The sequence below is a fragment of the Marmota flaviventris genome, chromosome 2 (assembly GCF_047511675.1).
Source record: "Marmota flaviventris isolate mMarFla1 chromosome 2, mMarFla1.hap1, whole genome shotgun sequence".
Taxonomy (NCBI): Eukaryota; Metazoa; Chordata; class Mammalia; order Rodentia; family Sciuridae; genus Marmota; species Marmota flaviventris.
In genome coordinates this window covers 119,226,788-119,253,631 of record NC_092499.1, presented here as the reverse complement: position 1 = coordinate 119,253,631, position 26,844 = coordinate 119,226,788, and the positions used below count along the sequence as shown (strand labels likewise).

General features: G+C 50.8%; 1 protein-coding gene across 1 annotated transcript in view; it reads right to left on the bottom strand.

Annotated features, from left to right (window-relative positions):
- Positions 1-26,844, bottom strand: part of Ccdc33 (coiled-coil domain containing 33) — a 108,893-nt gene that overhangs the window by 68,842 nt on the left and 13,207 nt on the right. Inside the window, exon 3 of the mRNA XM_027923464.2 lies at positions 14,556-14,710. Within this exon, the coding sequence (XP_027779265.2) occupies positions 14,556-14,710 (155 nt within the window). The remainder of the gene's footprint in view (positions 1-14,555; positions 14,711-26,844) is intronic.

Sequence of the window (26,844 nt, the reverse complement as noted above, 5' to 3'; positions counted from 1 at the left end):
GAAGGTCCCTGTAGGAGTCTGTGTGTGACCCTCCTCCTGACCTGACCCTCTTCTCTAGGTTCTGTTTAGTGGGAGGGGGTCTCTAAACAGTGTGGTGGTGTGGTACTCCTCCCAGATGTCCACGCCTCTTGGTCTTCATTTCTCTATGCTTCTGACCCAGATTCCCGAGGCTGCAGACTGGGAACCCATAACCAGGCACCTGTAGCTGGGCATGGGGGTGATAGTGAGGGCTTTGGGAACCTTAAGCACTTACAGACTGTCAGGACCAGGCTGCCCTGGTGAGATGGGAGCTGAATCTGCATCCCAGTGCAGCCCAAAGATATCTGGGTTACGCTTCCCTGAGATCCAGAGCCATCAGACAGCTCAATGCCAAAGTTAATGCTCCTTGTGTCGAAGACATTGTTCTGGTTATTCTGCCAGGGCTGTAAAAGACTGCTGCAGCAATCATGGCGTGAGGTCTCCTCCCAGAGAGCCTACCTCAGGGAGCCATAGCATACATCCAGCAGGGGAGGCAGCTGAACAGATAGTCCCGGTCGCTCCAGGTGGGATGTAAGGGTTTTGTCCTCACCAGCCCTAAGCCCACCCTCAGAGGCCCCAAAGGGAATATGGGGCAGGCCGTCACCCCAGAAATTCAGACCCAATCTGCTCCATGCATCAGCAACACCAGCCTGGGGTCCTTCTCAGCCCAGCTGTGCCTTTTCTCCAGGAAGTGCTTGGAATTTTCTGGTCTTTACCACTGCCTCTGTCCTTTAGACTTAGGAGACTCTGTGGCTTAGCTCCTAACCATTCTTATGAGAGTCACATCTTGAGGCTCCAAGAGTCAACTGAGGACTCCTGCTCTGCTTTGACTGGGAGGCAGCGTGACAATGATTCTAACCAGCATCCTGCAGCCACACCACTTGGGTTCCGAATTCCAGTGCCACCATTAATTGTGGGACTTTGGGTAAGGTACATAGCTTCCTTGAGCTTTATTTCCTTCATCTGGAAAATGGGGATGATCATGTACTCATCAACAACCTGTAGGGTCGCTGTGGGAAGGAAGGGAATTAAATATGCTGTGCTTGGCACATCTTTAAGTATCATAAAACTGTTAGTAATTATTGTTGCTTTTGCTATTGTTATTGTTTTTGGGGGGATTGAACTCAGGGTCTTGCACATAACTAGGCAAGCACCCTAACCACTGAGGTACAAGCCCCAGCCCTGTTATTACTTTTAATTACTAGTATATAAGTAAAATATAATTCCTCATTATCAATCTATAGCACTGAATGTCCTAGCCTCAGTGACCCTCCCAGGGCCTGCCCCTTTGCTCTGGCCTGATTTCTTTTCATTAATTGAAAACTGATGACTCAATTCTGGTTCTACACCTGGGGATCCCTGGCTGCCCTGGCTGAGTTGTGAAATCCTTGGATAAGCACAGGCTTTGGAGCTCAGAGACCTGGGCTAAGCCCGTGTTTTCCCCAGTGGCTGGCTCCCCTCTGGGCCTTGGCTCTTCTAACTAGTGCCTGCCACAGAGGGTAGTTGAGTATCTGAAGGAAAGCATGTTACACTCTTGGCAAACAGGAGGCCCCAGTTCATGCACTTCTCTTATTTGTGATACAGAACCACCTTGTCTTTTCTCAATGGGACCTGATGGAGGCCAGCATGAGGGGGAAGGAAGGTGAGCCCTGAGGGAGGACTGGGATAGGAAGGATGCAACTCCCAGAGAGCTGGAGACCTGTCCAGACACCACCTGTCCTGTGGGCCCTGAGGGATAGAATGGGCTCCCTACAATTACAGAGGGCTGCTGTGGCCTGGGGCATGTGGAAGGCTGCCAGGTTGGAGAGGTCAAGGCATTGAGCCTGGCAGATAGTGGAACTCACCTGCCTCCTTCACTCCTTGGGCCCCTTCCTCTCTGTGGCTAACTGAGGGGTGGGTGCAATATAAGGCCCTTCTCATGCCATCCTGATAGTATACCCAAAGTTAGAGATCTCAGAGCTCTCCTAGGTTCCTCCTGCCCACCCCTGCTCCCTTGTAGCATGAATGCAGGATCAGGCCTCATGGTCTCCCCCAGCAATGACCTAAATGAGGCAGAGCATAGAAGAGCACACAGGAGTATTCCTGTGTCAGGAGGAAGGAAGGGGTCCTTATACACCCCAGAAGTCACAGAATGACATTAGCTCATCATCCCCCAGGGATATTCAAGTGGCCCTGTATGCACCAGAGAACCAAAGGCGCCAAGTCACAACCAGTACAGGGACAGAATTTGGGTTGGAATCCATGAGCTGTACTTGCCAGCCTGTCTTCCACCCCCTGATCTCTGTGGCCCCTTGCTCCCCTCACCTTCTTTATAGGAGCTCCCGGGAAGTGGGCAGGAGGAATTCAAGGTGGAAAGAGATGGGACTATTTATGGGGCAGGGCCAAGGGCTGACTCTCCTCAGTCCTAGAAGGAGTTAAGTCTCCCTTCCCCCCTGAATATACACACCAAAGAGGTGGCCAGGGCTAGGTAAGGGAGATGGATCTTGAAAGGGAGGCCCCCGGGGAAGGGAAGCTTTTAGCAGGTGGAGGGAGGCTGTCAGGGTAATGGCTTTTCCTGGCACAGCTGATTCCTCTGGGCCTTGATGTGATTCTAGAAACTGGAGAGTAAGAGGGGGCCTCTGATTTCTTACAGAATAGGAGCAGGGAACCAGCTTATGCCCCACTCCCTGCCCCCATTCTGCACCCCCAGCTGAACACATTCCTGAGTTCTAGGTCTCCAGGTCCTGAGTTCCCTCAGGGCTCCCAGTGCAACCTCGGGGCCCACTGGGGCCTCTCCAAGACCTGCATCCCTGTAGGTTGTCTGCAAGGACAGAAACTCCACCCCCCTGTCCCCAAAGCCCTGCCCTGCCCCTCCAGCCTGGCGCCAGGCAGTCAGGGACAGGAAGAACCAACAGTGAGGCCTGCTGTCTGGGAGCTCAGACTTAATTCAGCTCTAGCAGGGTGGGCCTGGGGTTGGAATCAGGGGCAGGATGGGCAGTTCTGGGCCCCAAGCTGAGAGAAATCCAGCCCAGCCCTCCACCAGGGTGCAGAGTGGTGTGAAGCGTCTCTGACAAACCCCAGTCTCGGAGCCTGAGATCCCTGGGGCTCACTCCCACTCCAGCAGAAGGTGAGGAGCCAGGCCTTAGCACAGCTGTGAGTGGGAGGGAATGAGAACAAATTTTCTTTCCTTCTGCAAGGTCATGACTAAGGGAAGATGTGTTGTCTGGTTCCCATGTCTGCTACCGAGTGGAGGTGAGCAGTGGAAAAGCACAGGACATCGATGGAGACACAAAGGGAGCTTGGGCACCCCCAGGGGGCAACTCCCCCAGCCCTCTACCCTGCCCCCATTAATCCAAAGAGGTTTGTGTGCTTCAGTGTCATCCATTCTTAGTACCCTATTGGCCAACACTCAAACTGCCTCAAGGTCTCCTATTCACACCTGAGCCACCTCTGCCAGCTGCCCTGTTGGTCCTCCTGGCCCTCTTGGCCTCTCACTCCCCTCAAAACATCAAAACATGCACAACTGTCAAGGTCTGGTTTCCTACCGGGCAGGACTTTGGTAATCTGGGATACAGGCAGGCCAGTTTGTCCCGAGTGCCCATCACAGGGCAGCCACCAGGAGGTCAAAGGAAAGAGAAGGGCCTAAATTCAGGATTATACTGGCTGCTGGGGTCCTGGTTGGGCAAGCTCCCAGGATGTTTTCAGATGCCCCCTGGGAAGGAAATAGGCAGGCACAGAAAAGGATAGACAAAGGGAAGATCTTTAGATGGATGGACAGTGGGACAAGAGGTCTTGTGACCCTTTGACAGGGTCCACCATGGCCCTATTGCTGGCCCACCTGAGACACTTAGAGGAAGATGGGAGGATAGGTTCAGACTGAGAGTCCTTTAGGCCAGCAGTTGGGATGTCATAATTGAACCTCTGTCTGAGAAGACAGGGAAATTTTCCTCTGCCTGAATCCTCCATGCCAGCCTCTGAGCCAGGGAGGCCAGCCTCTCCCATCTTCTAGAAGTACAAGAGATAGCCAGAGTCCAAGGCCAGTCCCTCCATCCCTGGAAGGCACTAAAAAACTCAATGACCTTTTCCTGATCCAGAAACCTAGCCTTGTGCAACAGGAACAGGAGTTGGGGTGTTGGCTCTACAGAGAGGGTCATCCGAAGAGGATGGTCAAAGGCTGCATTCCTGTTTCTGAGCCTAACTGGCTGGACCAGTGAGGGAAGAAGGTTCCACAAAGGGGGCAAGACGCACAGAGATGGAGAAAAAAATCTTCTGAACTGGAGGAAAGAGCCTAAGGCTCAGAGCAGGCCAGGAGCTGGTTTCATGCACAAGTCACAGGAGGGACAGTCTGGCTGATCCAGGTTTGGCGGATTGAGGTAATCAGAAGAGAGAAGCTTATGGGCCTCCCTGACTGAGCTCTCTCTCAAGCCTTCTTCCTTCCATGCCCCTTTGCAGTGTCCTCTGAAGCCAGACAGGCAGCAGGGGAAAGTCCTCACACTTTGGGCTTTTTGCCAAGCTCCCCTGGGAATGCTGGGTAGGAAGTTGTACCCAGAGATGCTCAAAGAGCAGACGTACTGAATCCAGAAGGGAGAATCCAGCCTGAAGCTCTCTTCTCACCCTCCCTCATTTTGTCTGGACTCAGCCACCAACAGTGCCCCACTCACCGTACCCCTCCCCAGCCCCACACTGAGGGTAGGCAACTGGTCCTTGTGGACTCTGAGCTCTCTGGAAGCTTCCACTTAAGACATGAGCATGGTGGTTCTCAGCAAAATGATGGGCTCTCATCCTGGGTTTCATTATTAATTGGAGTCTAATGAACCATCACTAATTGCTGATGGTGCTACAACACTACAGGTGGGCCTCAATTTATAGAATAATGGTCTCTGGCACAAGGCAGGTATGAATTGGACACCAAAGACACCCCATCTGCCTGGGCCTAGATCCTCCCCTTGCAGGGAGGAGTAGGCAAGGGCACATTCCAAGGAACTCTGGTAAAGGCAAAAATCTCTCTGAAAAAACTTAAATGCCTCTCCTCTACCCCATCCTTCCCCACACTTCACCTGAAATGACCCCAACTGTTCTTGGGGAGCATTGTGGGCAACAAGCAGCCCTGGTCCCTACCCATGGCACTCAGGAAGGTGGGCAAGGTAGGAATAGTCTCCTAGTATGGCCCCCAAAAGAACTGTAGGCCACTTTGCACAGTGACTGGTACAAAGTTAGATTCAGGCCTCCTAAGTTGGACATTGTCACACCTTAAACCCTTTCCTGGAAAGGGAATTTTCTAGTTTTCCAGATTTTTTTTTATTTTATTTTTTCTGTTTGAGGCTGGGGACAGTGCAGGACCAAGAAGAGTCCCCCGTCTATACTATTTCCAGCCTTTGGAGCTCCACACTGGGGTCTACCCTGTGGCATAGCTGGTGAGGGACACTGGGGACCATCTTCTTAGTGGAGGGGGAAGGGACCACTGTCGGTCAACACCACGACTCTATGGAGATGGAATTACAGTGCCCTCTGCAAGGTGTAGGCCTGGGTGAGACAACTCCCAGGATCTCTCCATGATTTAGGGTTCTCTCAACTCATCAGCTGCTCTGCACATCCTCTTCTGAGCAACCCCTTTTTGGTGTAGGAAGTTTTGTGCAGGAGGAACCTGGGCCAGACATGAAGGTGAACTTCCCAACCTCTGAAGGAGGTTCATTCTGATTGTTATTCCTGGCCTAATTAGGATAATATTCAGTCCAAGTTCTGAGGTCTGGGTGTCCCTTTGTCACTCCAAAGAGACCAGCCTCCATGGTGCCCAAGTGCTAGGGGCTAGAGCCTGTTCACTTGCCTTCTGGGGAGATTATGGGCAAAGGACTAGTAAGTAGGGACAGTGTTACCTGTGTAATTGCACCTACTGCTAGACTGTGAGCACCTCAGAGGCAGGGACCTGTCTGGTCACCACAGGAGCTCAGTTTCCAGATCCTGGCCTGGGCCCAACGGGGCCCAGTGAGTGTTGAATAGGAAGCGAGATGGATTGTGGTAAAGCACAGGGAGACAGGACAGCTTGTCCTCTGTGGCTCTGCCTGGCAGTCCCTGGGCCTGTGCTGGGACCTGTGGCAGCTCCTTAGCCCCACCCTGAAGGAGGCTCTTGGCTAGAAGGGGTGCTCAGATTCCAGTGGCTATCACAACAGCATATCTCCAAGGAGGAGGGAGGAAGCAGAGCCATGCTATGGGGCCTGGGCCCTGAGAGCCTTAGTTCAGCCTGGATCTTGGTCTCTCTATCCCAGACTAGAACCCTGTGGCTGGATCTTGGTTCTGGTTCTGATGGCCACATGAACCATTCTGAGACCCCAGCCACAGTCTTGGGCTGGTCTCAGGCCCCTACTTCTCCAACACACACAAAACACCCCTAACACACACCCAGCACTTTCTTCAGGCCCAGAGTTGCCTAGGAAGTCAGACAATGACTAACAGGAGAAGAGAGGGTCACATCTAACAGCTGAAGGCCTTCCTGGTTCCCATCTTTGTGTGGAAGCAGGGAGTAGGGAGACTATGGTCTGCCCTTCCCAAAGATAAATATCATGGAACCCAGAACATTCCCAGGCCATCTAGGCTGAAGGCTGGAGAGGTGGGTTAGCACTAGGGCTCACAGGCCAGGCTGTGAGTTCCGGCTCCTGGCTCCACCACTGCAGACCAGGATGCTACCTCCTGAGCTCGGCTCCTCCCTGGTGACAGTGCTCTGTGTCTCAAAATTCCAGGTACCTGGTGGACTCCTAGAGGAGGGGTGAGGAGGTCAACTAGGAAGGCTGAGTCTGAGGTGGACATGCACATTGACAAGTGGGTCCATGGAGCTGAGGAGAGAGACTGGAGCTGGATACAGGGGTTCTGGGGATGGCCAGGGAACCTGACCTGAGGGAGATCCCAGGGAAAGCAGAGATGCCCAGGAGAGGCTGAGCAGGGGACATTGACATTTACAGTCATAGGACAAAAAGGATCCCACAGTACAGTGACCAGAGACGGGGGAGGAATCAGGTCATGGGACCATTCTAGAAGTGAAGATAAGGGGGAGATGTCTACTCCTACAAGTAGAGGCACTTAGTACCGGAAGTCATTGCCCTGGAGAAGACTAGTCAGTGAATCTGGATGCGACTGTTGAGTCTGACATGGGTTGAGGGTTTAGGAGGGGAAGACAATGAGGGGCCATTGCAAAGATTCTAACTGACCAGAGCTGTTTGGCCTGCATGAAAAAACCTGGCCAATTTTTGCACAGAAATCTGGATTTCTTGCTTCTCTCCAAAAACCAAAAACCAAACCATGCCCCCATTCCTCCAAGTCAGGAATTAGTGGGAGGAGACTAGAGGCTGGGTTGCCAGTCTCTTCTATTCTCTATTTTATCATGCACCAGCTGACTCCAGGGTTTATGTAACTGATTGGGCCCTGAAGGCACTGACTTTGGCATGCCTGGTGTGGCTTCTCCTGATGGACGCTTACTGGGTGTGTGGAGGGATGGAAGGTGACATAAACAGGGAGGACAGAGGGCAGGAGAAGCTGAGCTGGAACCCAGAAACCCATCCCCTGTCCAGTCTGGCACATCATTCTTTGCCAGGTGCCAGAGCAATTGGCCTCTGCCCCTGAAGCCCATGGTGGGTGGGGCAGGGCGGAAGGAGGCCAGACAAAGCCTACAGGGGGATCAAGCCCCTGGTTGTTCATGGTGTCTGTGGAGGGAGGAGCCAGGAAAGCTGCTCTGCATGTGCTCAGGAATAAGCAGGAGATAGCCCAAGTGTAATGTGATAAGGACACCGGAAAGGCCCCCTGGCCTGCCTACCACCTGACATTTCCATGGACTTTCTCCCAGTCGGCACTGCCCTTTGGGCTGCTCTGCAGGAATCCAGCACCCTGGGGGAGAGCTCATGCTTTTCGGGTCTGAATTCATGTTTCAGGCATGAGAAGACCTCAGGGGCCCTGAACGGAGGTGATGGGGAACATCTGGAAAGAATCCTTGTAATTTCAGTCTGGTTGGGGGTGGGGGTGTCTCAGTCCAGCCCTCCTTTAACCACTGACACCAGCTGTGTTTATAGCTTTGAGATACAGGAAAGTTCTTATTGAACAAAAATTCTGAGGTTCTGAGCCTCAAGGGACCAAAGTAATAAGGAGCAGGTGTGGGCAGGAAAACAGGCCACAGGGCTGGGGCCCAGCAGAGGGGATAGATTTCCAGGCTCCACCCAAGGCCTGCTCCTTAACCTTGTCTTTTCCCCCAGGGGCATCCTGCTTGGAAAGGATGAGTCGTCAGATTGTAACAGTTGTCTTCCTTTGCTCCACTCTGCTGTCCAGCCGCAGGACCTCAGACCAATCTCTTCATGCCCCTGGGCCTCAGCCTCTTGGCTATCACATGGGGTTATGAGCCTGCCTTCTAGGGCAGCTCTGTTAAAGCCAGAGTGTATAGAGAACTGAGTTCCCAGTGAGCTTACAGTGGGACATTATCTGCAAATGGGGGCTGCTTTATTCCGTTGTTAGTTTTGCTGAACCCAACCATCTGGCTGCTGAGACAAAGGTCACCTGTGAGTCATGCCAGGTCTCCACCCTCTCCATCCAGATCCCTGTCCTCTGGAGCTCTTGGTCAAAGTCCATGACCAGGAGAAAGGGGAGCCCAGAGTCCAGGAGGGGTCTCCAGAGTGTTCACTGTCTCTCTCCGGAAGCATGGGTCAGGATCCTGATTCCAACAGTCTTCTTCCAAGAGGGGAAACTGCTGTACGACGAGGCAGGGAATGCAGGGGAAAGAAACTTCTGGAGTTGAGAATTCTGGAGCCTCACTTAGGAATTCACCAGCTCTGTGAACTTGGCTCATTTGTGGAAATGCTCTGAGCCTTACCAGTAAAATGGGGATAAAATACCTAGTCCACAGGACTGGGTGACAATTTAGTTACATGAATCATACTCCCCTGACATATTTGCCAGTATATGGGAGGCACATCTTTAACATCTGTCTTTTACCAAGACCTCCAGCAATTGTCCTCCTTTCGGTGCCCATTAGTCTGCTCAGTCTGTGACTAGAACAGACTTAATATGGGGCCCAGGTCAGGGCTCTCAGGTGTACAATAAAAACACAAGTTCTTTTGCATGTGGCCCTGATGGGCCCTCTGCCCACCCTCTGCCCCAACTGAGCGGAGCCTGCCCATGTGCACAGAGGAAGCCGTGCCCTCCCTTCTCAGCACTGCCCCTGTCACCACTCATTAGGTCTGGGCAGCCAAAGCAGCAGCTGCCAACACTGGCAGCCCTTCCACCAGCCTTTGGCCTGGGGTTAGAATCCACAGGCTGCTTCCTGGCTGGTTCCTCCCCTACAGCCATCCTGCCCACTGGGGCACTCCCACCTGTCAGTGTCACTATTTTCCTTACGGCGCTCTGACTGGCAGGTCTTTCTGTGTCAAGCTGGGAGACAGGTGATGGACACTGGTCAGGAACCAGGGCCTCTAGCCAGACCCAGATCAGCCAGGAGATATTCTGGGCCTGGGCCTGGATGTGGCATCTATCTCAAGTGGCCCATCTGGGGCTCTAACAAACTGAGATGGTTTCCTAGGCCAGCCAGTCTGCACCAGCATGGAGGCTGAAGTTTACATCCTGGGCATGGGCAGACTGAGGTCAGAGAGGACAGGGACTAGCCAGAGGTCACACAGGTAGTTGGGTTAGTGGGCCAGACTTGGCATCCTGATTCCAATCTGGCTTGTTTCCACTGCCCTATGGCTTTCTTCTGTTAGGCATCAAAAAGTGGGGTAACTTTCCCAAACCCACACAACTATCTAGAAACAGGGCCAGATTCATTCATTCATTAACATTTACTGCCAGTTGGAGCTGGTGGAGAGAAGCAGCCAAATTCAAGAGATAACCGAGACACTGAGCCGGGCACAGTGGTGCACGCCTGTAATCCCAGCAACTTGGGAGGCTGAAGCAGGAGGATTGAGAGTTCAAAGCCAGCCTCAGCAACTTAGCAAGGCCAGGTCTCAAAATACAACATAAAAAGGGCTGGGGATGGCTCAGTGGATAAGCACCCCTGGGTTCAATCTTTGGTACCAGAAAAAAAAAAAAAGACAGAGAGGGAGAGACAGATAGACACTGACACCTGACACACTCTGTTGATAGATTGGATGGGAGGTTTTCTTTTTTTTTTTTTTTAAGTCATTATCTGAGGACGGGATGGGGATGAGATCTCATAGAGAAGGAGAGTACAGAGAAAGCAGCCTCAGGTAGAAACCTTAGACTGGCCATCATTTTGTGCCAGGTAGAAGAGACAAAGAGGTCTGGTCATAGTGGGAAATAGGAGAGTGCAGTGTCTTAGAAACCAAGAGAAAAAAAAGGTCTGTAAAAATAGTGGTCACCAGGGGCTAATGCCACTGCAAGGTTGCATAAGATGAGATACCATTGGTGAGGCAGGGTGGTCACTAGGAACTCTAGAGAAAGGAGTTTCAGTGCAGAAGCTGGGTCACATTGGAAGCAGACATGGCTTCTGTGAAGAGATGCAGAACCACAGATGAGCCAAGTAGATCTGCCAGGCTGGACTAGCTAAGACTGGAGGATGCAAATGCTAGATTGGCTCCAGGCTGGGTCCTGCAGAGGGGTGAAGTGACTGTGCCCCAAATAAAGAAGTCCCCGTCTTCAGGCCTAAACACTCTTCAGCTTGCCACATGGAGGGCTTTGGGGCCCTTTCAGGCCTGTGTGTCTCTCGTGGAGAGAGCACCCCAACTATGGGCCTGCCTGCTGGAGAAGAAACAAAGCCAGAAAAAATGGAAGGAGCCTGAGACAGGACCCCCAGTCTGTCCTCCCTGAGGAGGGACAATATGGGATGGTATACAGCAGGAAACCGAGCCAGGAAACTAAACTTAGGGCACCAGAAAACAGGACAATAATGATGAGAAAAATGTTTGGAAAGAATGTGAAAGTTTATGTATATAGGCATATTCCCCAGATTTTTTGAGGTATGATTGGCATATAAAAATTTTATCTAAAATTTACACCATGCTGATTTGATATACATATCTACTGAAAATGAATACTACACAATCAAGTTGATAACGCATCCATCACTTCATATGTATAGTCTTTTTATGTCTGTATAGTGAGAACACTTAAGATTTATCAAATTTCAAGGACATAATAGTGTTGCTAACTATAGTGATCATGCTGCATGTTACATTCCTAAAACTTATCCATCTTACAGTGGGAAGTTTGTACCCTTTGACTCCATCCTCAGCCCCTAGCAATTACTATTACACTCTCTGCTTTTGTAGATTCACCTGAAATTTCACATTAAGTGAGGTCATACAGTATGTCTTTTTTGTGGTTGGTTTATTCCACTTAACATAATGTCTGTCTTCCAAGTTCAACCATGTCGTTACAAGTGGCAGAATTTCCTTCTTTTTATGACTGAATGTATCTCACACGTTATTTATCCATTCACCAATGGATGGACATTTAGGTCGACACCATATCTTGGCTATTGTGAATAGTGATAATAAACATGGGAGTGCAGGTATCTCTTTGGATACATATCCCGAAATGGGATTGATGGATCCTATAGTAATTTTATTTTAATTTTTTGAGGAATCCCCATACTGTTTTCCATAATGGTTGCACCAATGTATGAGGATCCCCCCACCCCGCCTCCGTCAATCTTCACCAGCACTTGTTACTTCTTGATGGCAGCCACTCTATCTCCTTGTGGTTTTGATTTGTGTTTCCCTGATGACTAGTGATGCTGAGAACATTTTCACATGCTTCTTGGCCATTTTGTAGGTCTTCTTTGGAAAAATGTCTATTCAGGTTCTTTTGGCCATTTTTAAATCAGGCTGTTTTTCTACTATTGAGTTGTATAAGTTCCTTATATATTGTGGATATAACTCCTTATTAGACATATGGCTTGCAAATATTTTCTCCCATTCCATAGGTTGTTTCATTTTGTTGATTGCTTCCTTTGTTGTGCAGAGCTTTTTAGTTTGTTGTAGTCCTGCTTAGTTTTGCTTTAATTGCTTGTACTTTGGTGTCAAATTAAAAAAAGAAAAATCGCCAAGACTCGTGTAAAAAGCTTCTCTCCTATTTTCCTCCAGAAGTTTTACAGTTCAGATTTTACATTTAAGTATTAAAAAGTTTTGCTTTAAAGCATTGAAATACACATAAGAAAAAATGGAACCTGGGGGACTTTCTTACGCCTATCGTAGGCTTTGTTAATGTGTATTGTGATTAGACACAGGAGGACATCAAATTCTTTCCAAGGTCTAGGGACTCTAAAGGTTCAGGCTCTCCCTCTGGGGTTCTTGCCTTCCCCTGGAGGCTAGCACTGAAAGCCACCTCCAGGTCCTGACAGCTGGGCCTTGTTCTCAGAAGCCCTCCCTTCTCCTTTCATTTGCATCTCATTAGCACCACTTGGAGCTGGTGGCAGCTCTGCCTGGAGCTTTGGGAGCGGCTGCGTCCTGGCCCAGGCCCTGCTCCCAGCGTGCAGAGGGGTGTAGCGATGGCTCTCCCCTCCCCCTTTCCTTCCCACAATCCGCTTCCACTGGGAGGGCGCAGGCGGACGAGGTGTGCCCAGTTCTCCACACCCCCACCCAGGCTCAAGTCGCCTAGGCTCCCGCCCCCGCTCGTTCCCATGGCAACGGGGTGATGGAGCGGGGTTGCGGTGCCTGCTGAGGAGCAACGCGGCCACCCAGCTACCCGCCCCTCTGCCGCCCAGGCTGGATTGGTGACAAGCACGGCCTCAATCTCCCGAGATGATCGGCGATAATTGGTTTATGGAAATAGCTGAGAGGAGAAGGCGAGCTCCCTGCTAGAAACCAGCCTCCCCGCCAAGCCCGCTCTCGGCCACCTGTCCTTCCCTCACCACGGAAATGGAGGTGGGGGAAGGGAGGGCCGAGGAGCTGGGCTGGCGCAAATGGGTTTTGGAGGCAAGCAAGGCCAGCTTTTCACCTGTTGGTCTCCAGCATGGCACCTCTCGCCCTTTCCCTGTGTGTGGGAGGCGGGGCTGCTTGTTATACCCAGGTGTGGGTATAACAAGCTATCATGGGGCTTCTAATTCTTTAGTGCACCCCATAGCCCCAGCCAGCAGTCTGTGCTCAGTCCTGTGTTGGGTGCATTGTTGCAGAAATGGAGAATGAAACTTGGGACCCTCAGGGAGCCTCAGTTAGCGGGATAGAAGAGAAGCACATAAACCATATTTATATAAAGTATTTCAGACCAGTGTTGTTACTACTGCGGGGCTCCAGAGGATCAAGAGCTCAACTCTGGTGGCTGGCTGCCTGGAGGAGGCATCTTGATCAAGGCATTGAAAGTGAGATTTCAGTAGGAATGGGTGGTTTTGATTTGTGTTTCCCTGATGATTAGTGATGCTGACAACCTCTTCACATGCTTCTTGGCCATTTTGTAGGTCTTCTTTGGAAAAATGTCTATTCAGGTTTTTTTTGGCCATTTTTAAATCAGGCTGTTTTTTTACTATTGAATTGTATAAGTTCCTCAAAACTCCCCACAAGGAAATGCAGGCAAAAGCCTGTAGGCAGGAATTCAATGATGCCGCCTCGATGGGAGGCCATGGCTGCTCAGTGTCTACAGAAGGGGTCAAGGGAAGACAAGACCCTTGGAGAGGTTAATGCATGATGCTCCAAGATAAAGACCGAGCAAGTGTCCAACCTCCACAGGGAAAGCTGGCTACTGGACACTGTGCTGTTGCTTGATGACTTTCTAGGAGAGGTGGGTAACAGATATGGTATGCTGGGATTCAGAAACCAGGTGGGAGAAGTGTGTATCTTCAACTGCTGGTTGGGGCTATGGGGTGCACTAAAGGATTAGAAGCCCCATGATAGCCAAGCATGGTGGCACATGCCTATAGTCCCAACAGCTTGGGAGGCTGAGACAGGAGGATTGAGAGTTCAAAGCCAGCATCAGCAACTGAGCAAGGCCCTAAGCAACTTAGCAAGACTCTGTCTCTGAATTTAAAAAATAAAATATAATAAAGGGCTGGGGATGTGGCTCAGTAGTTAAGTGCCCCTAGGTTTAATCCCCAATACCAAAAGAAGAAGAAGAAGAGGAGGAGGAGGGGGAGGGGGAGGAGGAGGAGGAGGAAGAGGAGCCCCCCCCATGACAGACATGGCTGGAGAGAAGTAGGAGCCAAGGGGGAGGGTGGTTGTGAAGACCACAATGTCTAGGGCATGGTGGGATAGAGGCCAGGAGAGGCAGACCCTAAGTCTTCTCTGATCAGCACCCCAACTGAGTCCATCCTAGGCCTCAACATAATAAGGGTCCTGCCAGCCTGAGGTGGAGCTGTGGCCAAGCCTGGCCTGACTGGTTGTGGAATCAAGAGGTGATCCTCTGGGCTGGCGTCCTTCCTTCCCAGCCTTGTATGCCGTTGCAAAGAAGCACACCACGCCTTCATTTTGCAGAACCCAGAGCCCTTGTGCAACTTCTTCTCTGGGTATCACTGCCCCAGTTCTGAACCCTCTGGGGTTATTATTATTATCCAAATATTATCCTTATTATCCAAATATCCTTCCCATAATTTCTGCTCACAGCCCAGCACCACCCCTGCCCCACCTCACCCAGCTACTTACACTACCACATAGGGATATGGTTCAGAGCCATCCTCGCAGGAGGGAAGGTTGGTAGCACCATGAAGAGTGACCATGATGGTCTCCATATTAGAGGGAGACAGGTGGCTGTTGTCAGGTTTCGTGCTTTGGGAGGTGTTCAGGGGCTCCTCTGGGCCCTCAGTGACCTGTGGGGAGAGAGTCAGGGCTGAGTGGCCTCTTCTGATATGGCGTCTCCCTTTACTGTCCCCCTATAACCTCTAGCCTCCTTATAGGTCCTCCTTTGGAGGCTGTCTTCCTGTCATTTCCCCTAGCCCAGAAGCACAAGGCAGTTGTCCTTGAAATCGTTTTCTCCCTACCTCTGTCACATATTCCACATGCCCTTCAGCGCCTCTCTTGCCTCTTCCCCAGCCCTGGATTGTCCCTTCCTGCAGCAGAAGACAGGCTACCTCACTTCTCATATGCAGTCCTACCTCTAAGCCTCTGCTTTTGCAGCTATCTTTGTTTGCTTATGGTTCCTCAACCCCACCTGCTCTCCAGGTCCTAGAGATTGGCCAGTCTTTTCTATTACTTCACCTCAGCCACCTGTCACTTCAGGTCCCTCCTGTGAACAGCACTTTGCAGTTTACAAAGCTTATCCCCATCAGTGAAGTCATCATGGCTTTAGTGGAGATAATGGATGTACTTCTCCCCAGGGAACCCTGCACATGGAGAGGGAGGAGAGGCACTGTCCATGTAACGCCCAGGCCTCCTAGGACAGGTGCCCCAAGCAGACAGGTGCAGGGGCTCAGTGGCTGGATAGCAGGAATTCATGACCCAGAGGAGCACAGTGATGAAAGTTGCTGAGGAGGTAGGACAACAGTGGCAACTGGGGCAGTCAGGAAAGGCAGTGGGACAGAGGCCTTCAAGGGCGGGGGGGGGGGGGGGGGGCGGGAGAACACGAGAGGTGAAGTCATTTTGAGTCAGAAGACAGAAGGCTGCAGCCTGGGGTGGGGCAGTGAAGTGGGAAGGGGAGGGAAGTTTCTGAGGCCAGAGGAGGCTGTTTGACCACAGAGCAGTGGGAAGGCAGGGAAGGTGGCAGAGCTGGGGATGTCCGTGGTGAATGAACACCGCATGGTGGAGAAGAAAGGGGACTTGAGGCTCCTGTGGTTTGGGGATATCCTGATCCTCCCTCTGTACTGGCTGGTCGCCTGACCTCCATTTCCAGTACCTGGAGTTGACCCAATAGACCCGGTTTAACTCTGGCTAGCCTTCACCTGGCAGGAGGCCACCCATTCCCTTAGTCCCTTCTGCTGATCCATAGCCATATGGAGGGACCTTCATGGCCCTGGGAGAGGAGCCATGGAGCTCTTCAGGTTGGAGGTGGAGCCCTGAGAGGCTGAGTTCTTACCTGGAAAGCTCAGCCTGTCAGATCCTGCATTCTAGGGCAGGCCCTGGGGGTGGGGGTGGAGGACAATGTCCTGTTAGACTGAGGGAGACTGAGGCCCAGAGAAGAGGGAGGACCTGCTTACTGTGGTGGTTCCTGGTGAGCGCTGCTGGGGCTGTTGGGTTTACCTCATTCTGAGGCTTTCCGCTGTGGGATGCAGGGCAGCTGCGTTCTGAGAGTGGAGCTCCCCACCAGGACATTGAGAGACCAACCTAGTCTGTCGGGGAGTAGACCTGCTGCCACCTTGGGCTGGGGATCCTGGGCATATTGCTATCCTCAGGCACAGGGAAAAGGAAGAACCAAGGCTTGAGGCCCTGCTCAACCCTGAGGAGTTTTAGTGATGTGACTTCATTTGGTTTTTGCCCTGACACAGGTAATGGGGGCTCCATTCTTGGAGTTGCTCAAGCCCCACAGCTTGGAGTCCTCCTTGGTTCCTCTCCTCCTCTCACATCCCTCACCCAGTCCCCCAGCACATCCTGTCAGCCCTACCTTAATCCATCCCTAGAATTGCCCCTTTCCAACCCTTCCCACCATCTCCCTGTGGAGCACTGGGTCCCAAGACACCGGATGTCTGCTCTGGCTCCTCGTTGCTCTTTCCCTTCTGGCCCTCCCCCATTCCCTCCCATCTCACACTGCAGCCGGAGGGAGCCGTTACGAATTTAAACCACTCCTTGGCTCATAATCCTGCCCTAGAGTCCTGTCTCTTAGAGCCTTGCAATGGCCTTGTCTTATGCCTGGGTCCCCCACTCACTCTCTCCAGCCACACTGGCTTCCTAGCTGTTTCTCACATCCACCAATCTTCCTCCTGCCTGCCAGCCTTTGTCCTGGTTGGGCTACTCTATCCTGATTTTACCCAGGGCTGTCAATCCTGTACCTTGCTCCCGAGTTTCCTTTGGCCTTCCTGGTGTAGGCTGTGTCCTTGCCTAACAAGAGAACTCATTAGAGGGTGAGAATAAGCCCTCTCCCTGCTTCAGCCTCAGGAGAGACCCCTCCCCTTCCTCTGACTGAGGAGGGTACCCTCCCCCCAGCAAGGGGACCTGCCAGCATCTGCAGAGGTGTTGATGAGAGTAACCACCCCCTATTCCCCTGCCAGGCCAGGGAGGAAGGGGAGGGAACCCCCACTAGATGGAGTGGCTGTGGGGGAAGTAGCCACAGACCACTGCCTCCCCTCCTAGGCCAGACTGCTTGCTTCCCAGTGTTCCATTCTCACTGAGTGTCACTGTGTCACCATCATCAGAACTAGCCTAATCCCCATCAGGTTTGGTCTGCTGGCTTCCAACCAGCTTTGCCTCCAGTTCTCTGAGCCTCAGGGGAATGTCTGGAATGCCACTCTCCTAGTGGTTGATGTGCCTGAGTTTCCTTCAGTGAGGCTCCTCCCACCCCTAGATTGAACTTTGTTGCTATGAGGGCCAGGGACTGCTGTAAGCAACTTAGAGCCACAGAAGTGAAGGCCCAGAAGCACAGCAGTGGTCCAATGTCTCACTGACTCCCTGGCAGCCCCAGAGCCCAAGTAGGCCTCTAACCAGGCCCAGGAGTTGTGTTGCCTCTTTCCCTATCCGCTCCATGCCTCCCCTTCAGGAACAGCCTTCCAGGAAATACAGCCTGCAGAGGATTTGGCAGGCACTGCTCATGCTTCACTTCTGGGCATGAGGCCAGCTGCCAGGCTGGCGCCTCCTGGTGAGGCCTGTGGGCATGTGCCCATTGTCAGGCTAGGCCCAGGGCCAGGGAGGCCTGGGGCCAAGGGTGAGGACTCCAGTGAGAATGGTGGGCCAGGGCCTCAACCTTCTGCTTTTTCCTCTTTTCTTCCCACCTCTGGATAGGAATCTGCAGACTTCCTTCCCTCAGAGATGTCTCTGTGTTAGAATCAATGTCCCCTGCATGTCCCCCATTTCTGACCAGTACTGAAGAATTCCCATACTCTCAGATACTTGGGAGGCTGAGGCAAGAGGATCACAAGTTTGAGGCCCATAGGGAGACACTATTTAAAAATAAAAGAAAAGAACTGGGGAGTATAGCTTGGTGGTAGAGTGCCTCTGGGTTCAATCCCCGGTACCAAAAAAAAAAAAAAAAAAAAAAAATCAGGTGTTGGGTCACATATTGGGGAGTGATGTGGGTGATGGTGAACCTCCCTAAGTCTCAGACCACACAGATCTATCTGTGGAGTGAGATGACCCCTGGGAGGGAATTCACTTCCTCTGATTGTCTCCTGCAGCCTAGGAGCAAAACTGGGTGCTCCCTCTTGGCTTCTCAAGCTCACCCTCAGCTCACCCACTCAACACTGCTAGAAGCAGAAATCAGAAGGCCACTTTTCCAGGCAGGGGTTTGCCTCAGTTCCTTCCGAGGTCACACAGCCTATAAATGGCAAGCGGGTACCCGGTATGGAAGCCTGTGGACCCCCAACTACTCCGTGGGGCCCATCCATGGCAGGCTCGAAAGCCACTTGATCCGAGCCTTGGCAGTCCACACAGGCAGACTTGTCCTTAATAAGCCAGGATTATCCAGCAGCTGTCCTAGGAGACCTGCCTATCACTCAGGGCAGTTTGGAATGTGTGTGGCGGGGAGCGGGAGGGATGAGAGGAGGAGGACAGGACCAGCAAAGAAAGAGTTAATGGCCCATTTAATTCAGTTCCCAGGAGTGGGTAGCTTAAATTGGTTCTGGAGGGGAGAGGGAAGGAAGGAGATCTATTCCCCATCCCCATTCCCTCCTCCCTGCCATCCCTCCTCCCAGGAATCTGGGAAGTCACTAGAAGCTCAGAAACCCAGGTTCCCCCTCCAGAAGGCTCCTGTGTCTGGAGAGGCTCTGCTGGGCCCTCAGAGGGGTCCCTGGGCTGGGAGGGTCTGGCTGCCCTCATCTGTCATTTGGGCAAGTTACTAGACTTCAATGGGCCTTTGAATTAAAACCTTTGAATTAAATTTGTGCTCTTTCTGTTTCAGCACCTGAACTTGCCTGGTGTTACCATGGCCAGGGGAAGGAAGATCCTGTTAGTGCAATAAAACCTACTTGGGGAGTGAAACCCCTCCACCAAGGCACCAAAGCTGAGCCAGTGGGGGCAGAGCTGGAACTGGAGCCAGGGTCTGTGTGTCCCCATGATTGGAGGCCTCTGCTCTGCCCAAACCACGTTGCTTTGAATGTGGGGCTCATTCTCTGGACTGTAACCCCTGTAACCTGAGTACTCATTGACAGTAGGGAGAAGTTGTGACATCTGGGGCAAGAAAGCCTTTCAAAAAAAATGACGCAGAGCTGGTGGTATAGCTCAGTGGCAGAGCACGTGTGAGGCCCTGGGTTCCATCCCCAGCTCCAAGCAGGGGAGAAAAGAAGATGACACAAAAGTCAGAAATCATAAAGAATTAAGTTTGGTTATGTTTTTTAAAATCCATACCAATTTTTTTTAATATTTATTTTTTAGTTTTTGGTGGACACAACATCTTTATTTTTTTTTTATTTTTATGTGGTGCTGAGGATTGAACCCAGCGCCCTGCGCATGCCAGGCAAATGCGATATGAGCCACATCCCCAGCCCAGTATACCAATTTTTTATAATGGCCCCAAATTTACCACAATGCCCCCCCAAAAAAGACAAATGGGAAAGTTGCAATAAATAAAAAGGATTAAAATATCTAACACACAAAGCACTGAAATCTATAAATATCATCACAATAGAAGATCTGATCTGGGGATTCACAAAAGAAGGAATATGAATATATAATGCTTTATATACATCATGAACATCCTTGTGGAGGATTCTACCCAGCTATTAAAGTGTTTCTGAGCTGAATGTGGTGGTGCATGCCTGTAATCCCAGCATCTTGGGAGGCTGAGGCAGGAGGATCTTGAGTTCAAAGCCAGCCTTAACAATTTAGTGAGACCCTAAGCAATTTAGTGAGACCTTATCTCAAAATAAAATATAAAAAGAGGGCTAGGGATGTGGCCCAGTGGGCAAGTGCTCCTGGGTTCAATCTCTGGTACTAAAAAATTGATTTTAAAAAATAAAATGTTTCTGAAAGCTACCAATCAAATACAACATCTGGCTCCCTCTCAGGGCTCCCAAACTTCCTGGGTCATTCCAGCTCAGTAGGGCAGGTGGAATCCAGCTGCCTACTTAGGGCTCCAAAGTCAGACCAGCCTTGTGCCTGGTCCTCAGTGTGTGACAATCCAGGGGTTTTAAAGGGGAGGGTGGCATCCAGGAGCTTACACTGAGCTGTTGGAGTTCATCGCACTGAGATTCTAGTCCCCTCCTGGCAGGGCTCTGCTGCTTTGCCATAGCTCTTTATTGAATGCCTACTATGTGTCAGACACTGTTCTGAGTGCTTGGCGGGTACAGTAGTAATCAAAGCAGACCCCAAATCCCTTCTCTCAGGGGTTCAAGCTGCCATGCCCTGCAGGGGGCCTGGGCCTCAGGAGGGAGGGCTGGGCAGGGGCAAGATGGGTTGTGGAAGCCACAGGGCATTGGTGCTGCCAGGGATCTTGCAAGAGACGATGGGCCATCTTGGTGGACTCCTTGAGCCTGTGTGGCCCCAGCAACAAGAGGACAGAAGCAAGCAGGTAAGTGCAGTCTGACTCCATAATAGCTGTGAGCACACTGCATTGCAACCTCCACAGGGCCTAAGAGTATAGGACGTCAGCTCGGAAGAGCTGTGGGGACTGCCTTACCCACCCATTTCACAGTTGTGAGAACTGAGGCCCAGAGAAGGGAAATGAACAAAACAAGGGAATATTCAGGTACATGGCCTCTGCCCCCAGTTCTCACCTTTGACTTTTTCCGTACCATCTTCTCAGGATAGGAGTGTTTGTCTTTGTGTAGTGATCTTGAGATTTGGTACCTGGGATGAACAGTCCTGCCCAGACAGCTGGCCTGGGTGCCTTAGAGTCTTTGGGGGTGGTGAAGAGTATGGGGTGTCAATGCTGTCTCTGGGCTGCTATATACCAGCTCTGAGGCTTGGACTGGGGAATGCGGGTGGGTGGGCAGTGGGGCAGGGGTCTGGATCTTTCTCAGTACCAAGAGGTTCTGTGGGTAGAGGAGCCTTGGGGGATCAGGGCCATGGCCAGTTGGTCAGGGGCACGGGCAATTGACTCTTAGCACCCCCAGGAAGGTGAAGAGAGGGGTGGGTGGCACTCTCTCTGCCCAGACCCAGTTGGGTCAGCAGGGCAACACTGTATGACATCACAGGGCAGAGCCAAAGTCATATAGGCCCCTTTGCAGGTACAGTGGGGTGGGATCTCATCTTTCTGGAGCTGTCTTTTCTGCTTCCTGGCATCTAGTTGTCACCTTCCTGCTCTTGGGACCCCAGGGTACCGCACCCTGCAGCAAAGGGGAGCTAGGCCCTGCCCCATAGGGAATTGCAACTTGGTAAAATGGCTACTTCAGTCAAAGAATCTGCAGCCACCTGCCTCTTTGGGAACCTATAATCTTCCTTTTGTTTAATAATAATAAACAAAATTCAAGAGGATGGTTTATTTTGGAGGACAGGTGGGAAGAGAGAAGAGAATGGGGAAAGGTGCATAAGTAGATATGTTCTTGGTAACATCATGTTTTTAGACTGAGCGGTCAGGGGTACAGTGGTCTCACCTTCCCACAGTTTCTTTTTTCATAATTTCAGTTAGATGTAGCCAACCACAGTCTGAAGAGACCAAATGAAAAATTCTAGGAAACAATTCATGAATTTTAAACAAATTTTAATGTAGTGTATTGTTATAATTGTTTTATCTTGTTATTACTGTTTTTATTGCTTACTAGGCCTAATTTATAAAATCAATTTTATCATAAACATATACGTATAGAAAAAAACACTGTATATATAGGGTTTGGTACAATCCATAGTTTTAGGCATCCACTGAGGGTCTTGGAACATATCCCCATGGATAACAGATGGGGGAACTACTGTATTATTAAAAATAAATTATAATTAAACAAAGAGGGCCATGTATGAACCAACAATGGTACTGAAATATGTAACTATGATTATGGTGAATCAAACTGAGAGCCACACAGAAAAATCATTACAAAGACAACGAGGCTTTTTATTAAGCCCTGACTGCATGCCGGTTCTACATGTTTTTATTTTTTGTACTGGAGATTGGACCCACAGGTATTCTACTACCAAGCTATATCCCCAAAACCCCACTTTTTTTTTTTTTTGAGTCAGGTTCTTACTAAATTGCTGAAGGTCTCACTAAGTTGCTGAGATTGACCCTGAACTTATGATCCTCCTGCCTCAGTTTTGCAAGTTGCTGGGATTATAGCAATGTGCCATCACACCTGGTTTCCACATGCTTTTGGAAGGACAAAATGGCAGAATAAAGAGTGACAAGTTGAATCCTATCATCATGTACATCCACAAGAATGAGTTCCTAATTAGAATAAGTTATATTCCATCCTTGTATAATTATATCAAAATGGATTCTACTGTTCTACAGACCTAAAAAAAATTTTTTTAAAAATGAGTGACTAGTATAGATGGGGGGAGGCTGCTTCACAGAGAGGGGAGGTGAAAACTTTGCCTTGAAGGATGATTTGGGGTGCTGGGTGGGGTTTCGAGTTGTTTGGGAGACCTCTGTGGCCTGCCTTAGTATTCTGCCAGCTGTTTGAGGTCCCATGTTGGAGACCTTCCCATCTTCCTTGGTTTAGGGCTCAAGAACAGGACTGGCCTGGCAGTGAGAAGGCAGGGGCTTCCTCTTCTATCCCCCATCCAGAGAGAGAGGCAGGAAGGAGGTGGTTCTCCCCAGTGTAGAGACAGAAAAACTGAGTCCTGGCCTTTGATTAGCATTAGAAAGAACCAGCCGAGGTCACCCAAAGGAAGTCAGGAATCCTACTCCTAGTTTTCTCCCTCTCCGGGGTTGCCAAGGGCGGGGGACCTCCCCTCACCTGAATGGGGTGGCTATGCCACTCCAGCACCCAAAGCTCTGGGCTCTTTCCCAGCTGCCCTACCTAGCTTCTGAGCTTCTGCCACTGGAGCCTAGCCCTGTGCTTTTCTTGCCTGGGAAGAACAAAATACAAGTGGGTGCTGGACTTAGGCCTTTGGCTCCAGAGCGCCAGTAGGCCCTGCACACCCAGCAGCCACCAGCAGGAGGGCCCTGTCACTGCCTTTCAATGATTGTCCATCTCCCTGGACCCAGGAGCCTTGGGACACTGGCTCCTGTGCCTGTCCAACCTCCCCAGCTCTGCTCCCACTGGCCAGTGAGAAGGCCTTAAGGACCACCTGAACCCCAGCTACCCGCCTTTCTCTTCCCTTCCCCAGTCAGGGGAGCTCCACCTCCCCTAACCCAGGGAAACGTCCCTGCTCCCCAAGTGTCCAGAGGAACTTCTGCTGTACTGCCCAGGGCCCAAGCTTTGATGACTCAGGGTGATTCCAGAGTGAGATGAAGCAGGTAATGATTAATCTTACAGCTAATGGGTAATCCTACTCCCCCATCCCACGCGGTCCCCAAGAGAGAGCACGCATCATTAGGTGGCCAGGGGTTAAACACAGCCATTAGGGAGCCCACCACTCAGGCAGGAGCGAGGCCCTGTGGTTGAATCTGAGGCTGGTTGGAGGGGAAGGAGGGCTCTTGCTTCCTCTTCTGGCTTTGCTCTAGGCTTGCTGGCAGCAAGAGGAGTCTGGTAGATACGTGAGATCCATAGTCATAGATGTGGCTCCTCTTGCCATGTTCCAGGGCCTGGATTCTGAGGAGGCAGCCCTTTGGGCCTAACTGCTCATGCAGCAAGTCCCAGTGAAGCGTGTCTCTCTCCCAGAACCCCCAGCTTGCCCTTCCCCTTCCCATCAGTCCTGTCCTGCCCCCATCCCTAGGACTCTCCATTTCTTTCCCCCTTTCACTGACAGCTTAGTTGTTTGAGGTGGGAAATAGGCAGTGTGATTTTGTAGCAAATGATTTTCATATCTGTGTGACTGTGGACAAAACATTAGCCTTCTCTGGACATCAGTTCCCTCTCTTACACAGTGAGGCCAAGAGCCGAGTGAGACTCCCAGTAAAGCACTTGACACTGACAGTCAAGTACTCCATAGACAGCTTGCTCTTTTCTCAGAGAACCAAGTTCAGACTTGGGACTTGGTTCTCCCCAGCAGACAGGACCCTGAGGAGTGAATAATGTCTGCAGGGATGATGACATCTGTGTGCCTCGACCCAATGCTTAAGGCTTCACACCCACCGCAGATATCCCAGCCTGCTGTGCTCCCGGCTTCTGGGCCATTCCCACGGCCATAACTTTCTCCAGGCAACTCCCTACCAGAAACATCTCCCCCAGTCAATTTATCTGTAGGGTCTCCCTCAAGACCCTTCATCCAAGGAGTCTTCCCTGACCCCTTCATCTCCTGCTCTGAGCAAATGCAGTCCTCTGTCCACAGCAACCCCTGACTGCACCAGTGCTGCTTTGTGACAGCCCTTAATATGCCATGATATCACTCCTGATATTTAATAGTCACAAGGCAGGAGTATGGGAGCTCTGCAAGTCCCTACCCCTTCCTCAGTTTTTTTGTTTTGACAGTTGTCAACCGAGGCAATTCCCTCAGAGGGTCTCTATGTCCAGCCACTACTTCCCCTTAGCTACTTCCCCAGGCCCCAGCAGTATATACAACAGGTGCTCACTTGTTAACTAAAGCATGGGCACTTCTGTAAGGGTCCCCTCCTACGACTTCAGCAATGGGTCCATAGCCTGCCTGGCCAGGACCTGCAGGGGCTGCTCACAGCAGCAGTGAAATGGAGGCTCAGAAGTTTCTGCAGAGAGGTTTGGGGCTGGCTTTTCCTTGTGCTTCAATTGGGCTCCTGAGGCCAGCTGAAAGATGGGCATTTGGCTCATTCCTGGGGGCCCCAGTTCTTCCCACACCAAAGAACAAGATAGTCTGCTTCCCCTACCAAGAGTTCTGATTTTTGAGCAGGTGATCATCGTTGTTGGTACAGTCTGAGTCTCCCTTCCTATTGTCACCTACAGTGCTGGGACCTCTCATTCATACCCTTCCTGTTTTTCCTCCACCCTCCTCTGGGCCCCAGCAGGCTGAGGCAGAGCCACTACCTCAATGGGCTGTGGTTGGGTAGGTTTATGGGAGGTGTCAGCGGAAGCTCCCTCCCATCTGTGGTTTGGCAATGTCCCTCCTGCCAAAGGCCACCCTGCCTGACAGGATGCTCTCCCAAGAAAACTGCTCCTTCAGGCTGTAGTCATGTTTTCTTCTCTTACCCCTTCAGGCTGAAGGGTTCTCTTGTTCTACATAAACCTCACCCTCAACTTTGCAAATAGTTCTTATTAACCCTCCTCCAAATCTCCAGATTCCAGTGCTGCCTTTTTCCTGCTAGGAAGCTGAGGTGGCCACTGTACAGTCCCTTTCTGTGGACCTGAGCTCTCACCTGATGTTCCAGTATTGCCAGTGTCATCCTCACCACAGGTACCTTTGCATACCCCAACATTTAGTGATCACTTACTATGTGCCAGGCTCTGTGCCAAGAGCTCTACCCACACTGTCTCAATCTAATACACTTTCTGGGAGTAATCGCTGTTACTGCCTTTTACAAGTGAGAATACAGATGCTAGGAGGAAGGAGACTTGCCTAGGGTCACCCAGCTTTGAAGCTGCAGGTCTGAGATTGAATCCAGGCTTTCTGACTGAAGTCTGTGAACATGGCCACCAGACCATGCTACCTTTTCCTTTCATGCTGGGAAAAGGAGTTGCATGTCTTTCTCTCCTGAAACTGGGGCAATGGGGCAACACAGGCAAGGTCAAGTCCAGAGACAAAAACACCTATCCTTCTTCCCTGGCTCCTTCCTTTTCTTTTTGGTGCTGGGGATCAAACCCAGAGCTTTGCACAAATGGCCAGGTGCTCCATTCCTGAGCTGTGCTCCCAGCCCACCTGTTTCTGTTTGTTTGTTTGCTTTTGGTATCAGGGATTAAACCCAGGAGCACTTAACCGCTGACACACATCTCCAGCCCTTTTTTTAAAAAAAAAAAAAATTATTCTAATTAGGTATATATGACAGCAGAATGCATTTTGATTCATTGTACACAATTGCAGCACAACTTTTTATTTCTCTGATTGTACCCGATGTAGCGTCACACCATATGTGCAGTCATACATGTACCTAGGGTAATGATATCCATCTCATTCCACCATCTTTCCTGCCCGCCTACCCACTCCCTTCTCTCCCTCCCCTTTGCCAATCATAGTTTCACCATTTTTCCCATGCTTCCCCTGATTATGGATCAGCATTCACTTATCAGAGAGAACATCAGGCTTTGTTTTTTTGAGATTGACTTACTTCGCTTAGCATGATGTTCTCCAACTCCATCCATTTACCCACAAATGCCATAATTTTATTCTCTTTTAATGCTGAGTAATATCCCATTGTGTATATATACCACAGTTTCTTTATCCATTCATTTATTGAAGGGCATCTAATTTGCTTCTACAGTTTAGTATTGTGAATTGAGCTGCTATAAGCATTAATGTGGCTGTGTTCCCATTACTTTTTTATATTTTGAGACAGGGTCTCTCCAAGTTTCTTAGGGACTTGTTAAGTTGCTGGGGCTGCTTTTGAACTTGCAATCCTCCTGCTTCAGTCTTCTGTGCCACTGGGATTACAGGCACGAGCCTCTGTGCCTTGCTCTACCTGTCCTTTTGAATGAGGCCATACAGAGGGCTCTATAATCATATAGCCCAGATACTGATTGTAGAGAAGAGCATGGAGGCAGGTTTTAGAGCCTCAACTGGGGAGGCCACTGTAAGTAGGGCAGGAGCAGGGTATCCCTCACAAATGGTCATTTGGACCCTGAAGGCTGGTATGTCAGGACACCCCAGCTGTGACTGGAAGCACTCATGGTGGCTCACTCCCAGTTCTAGCCAAGCCCTTGGATGCAGGCTGTTGTCTTAGGGCCTGTGGACTGTGTGCACTGTGGTGGGATTCTGG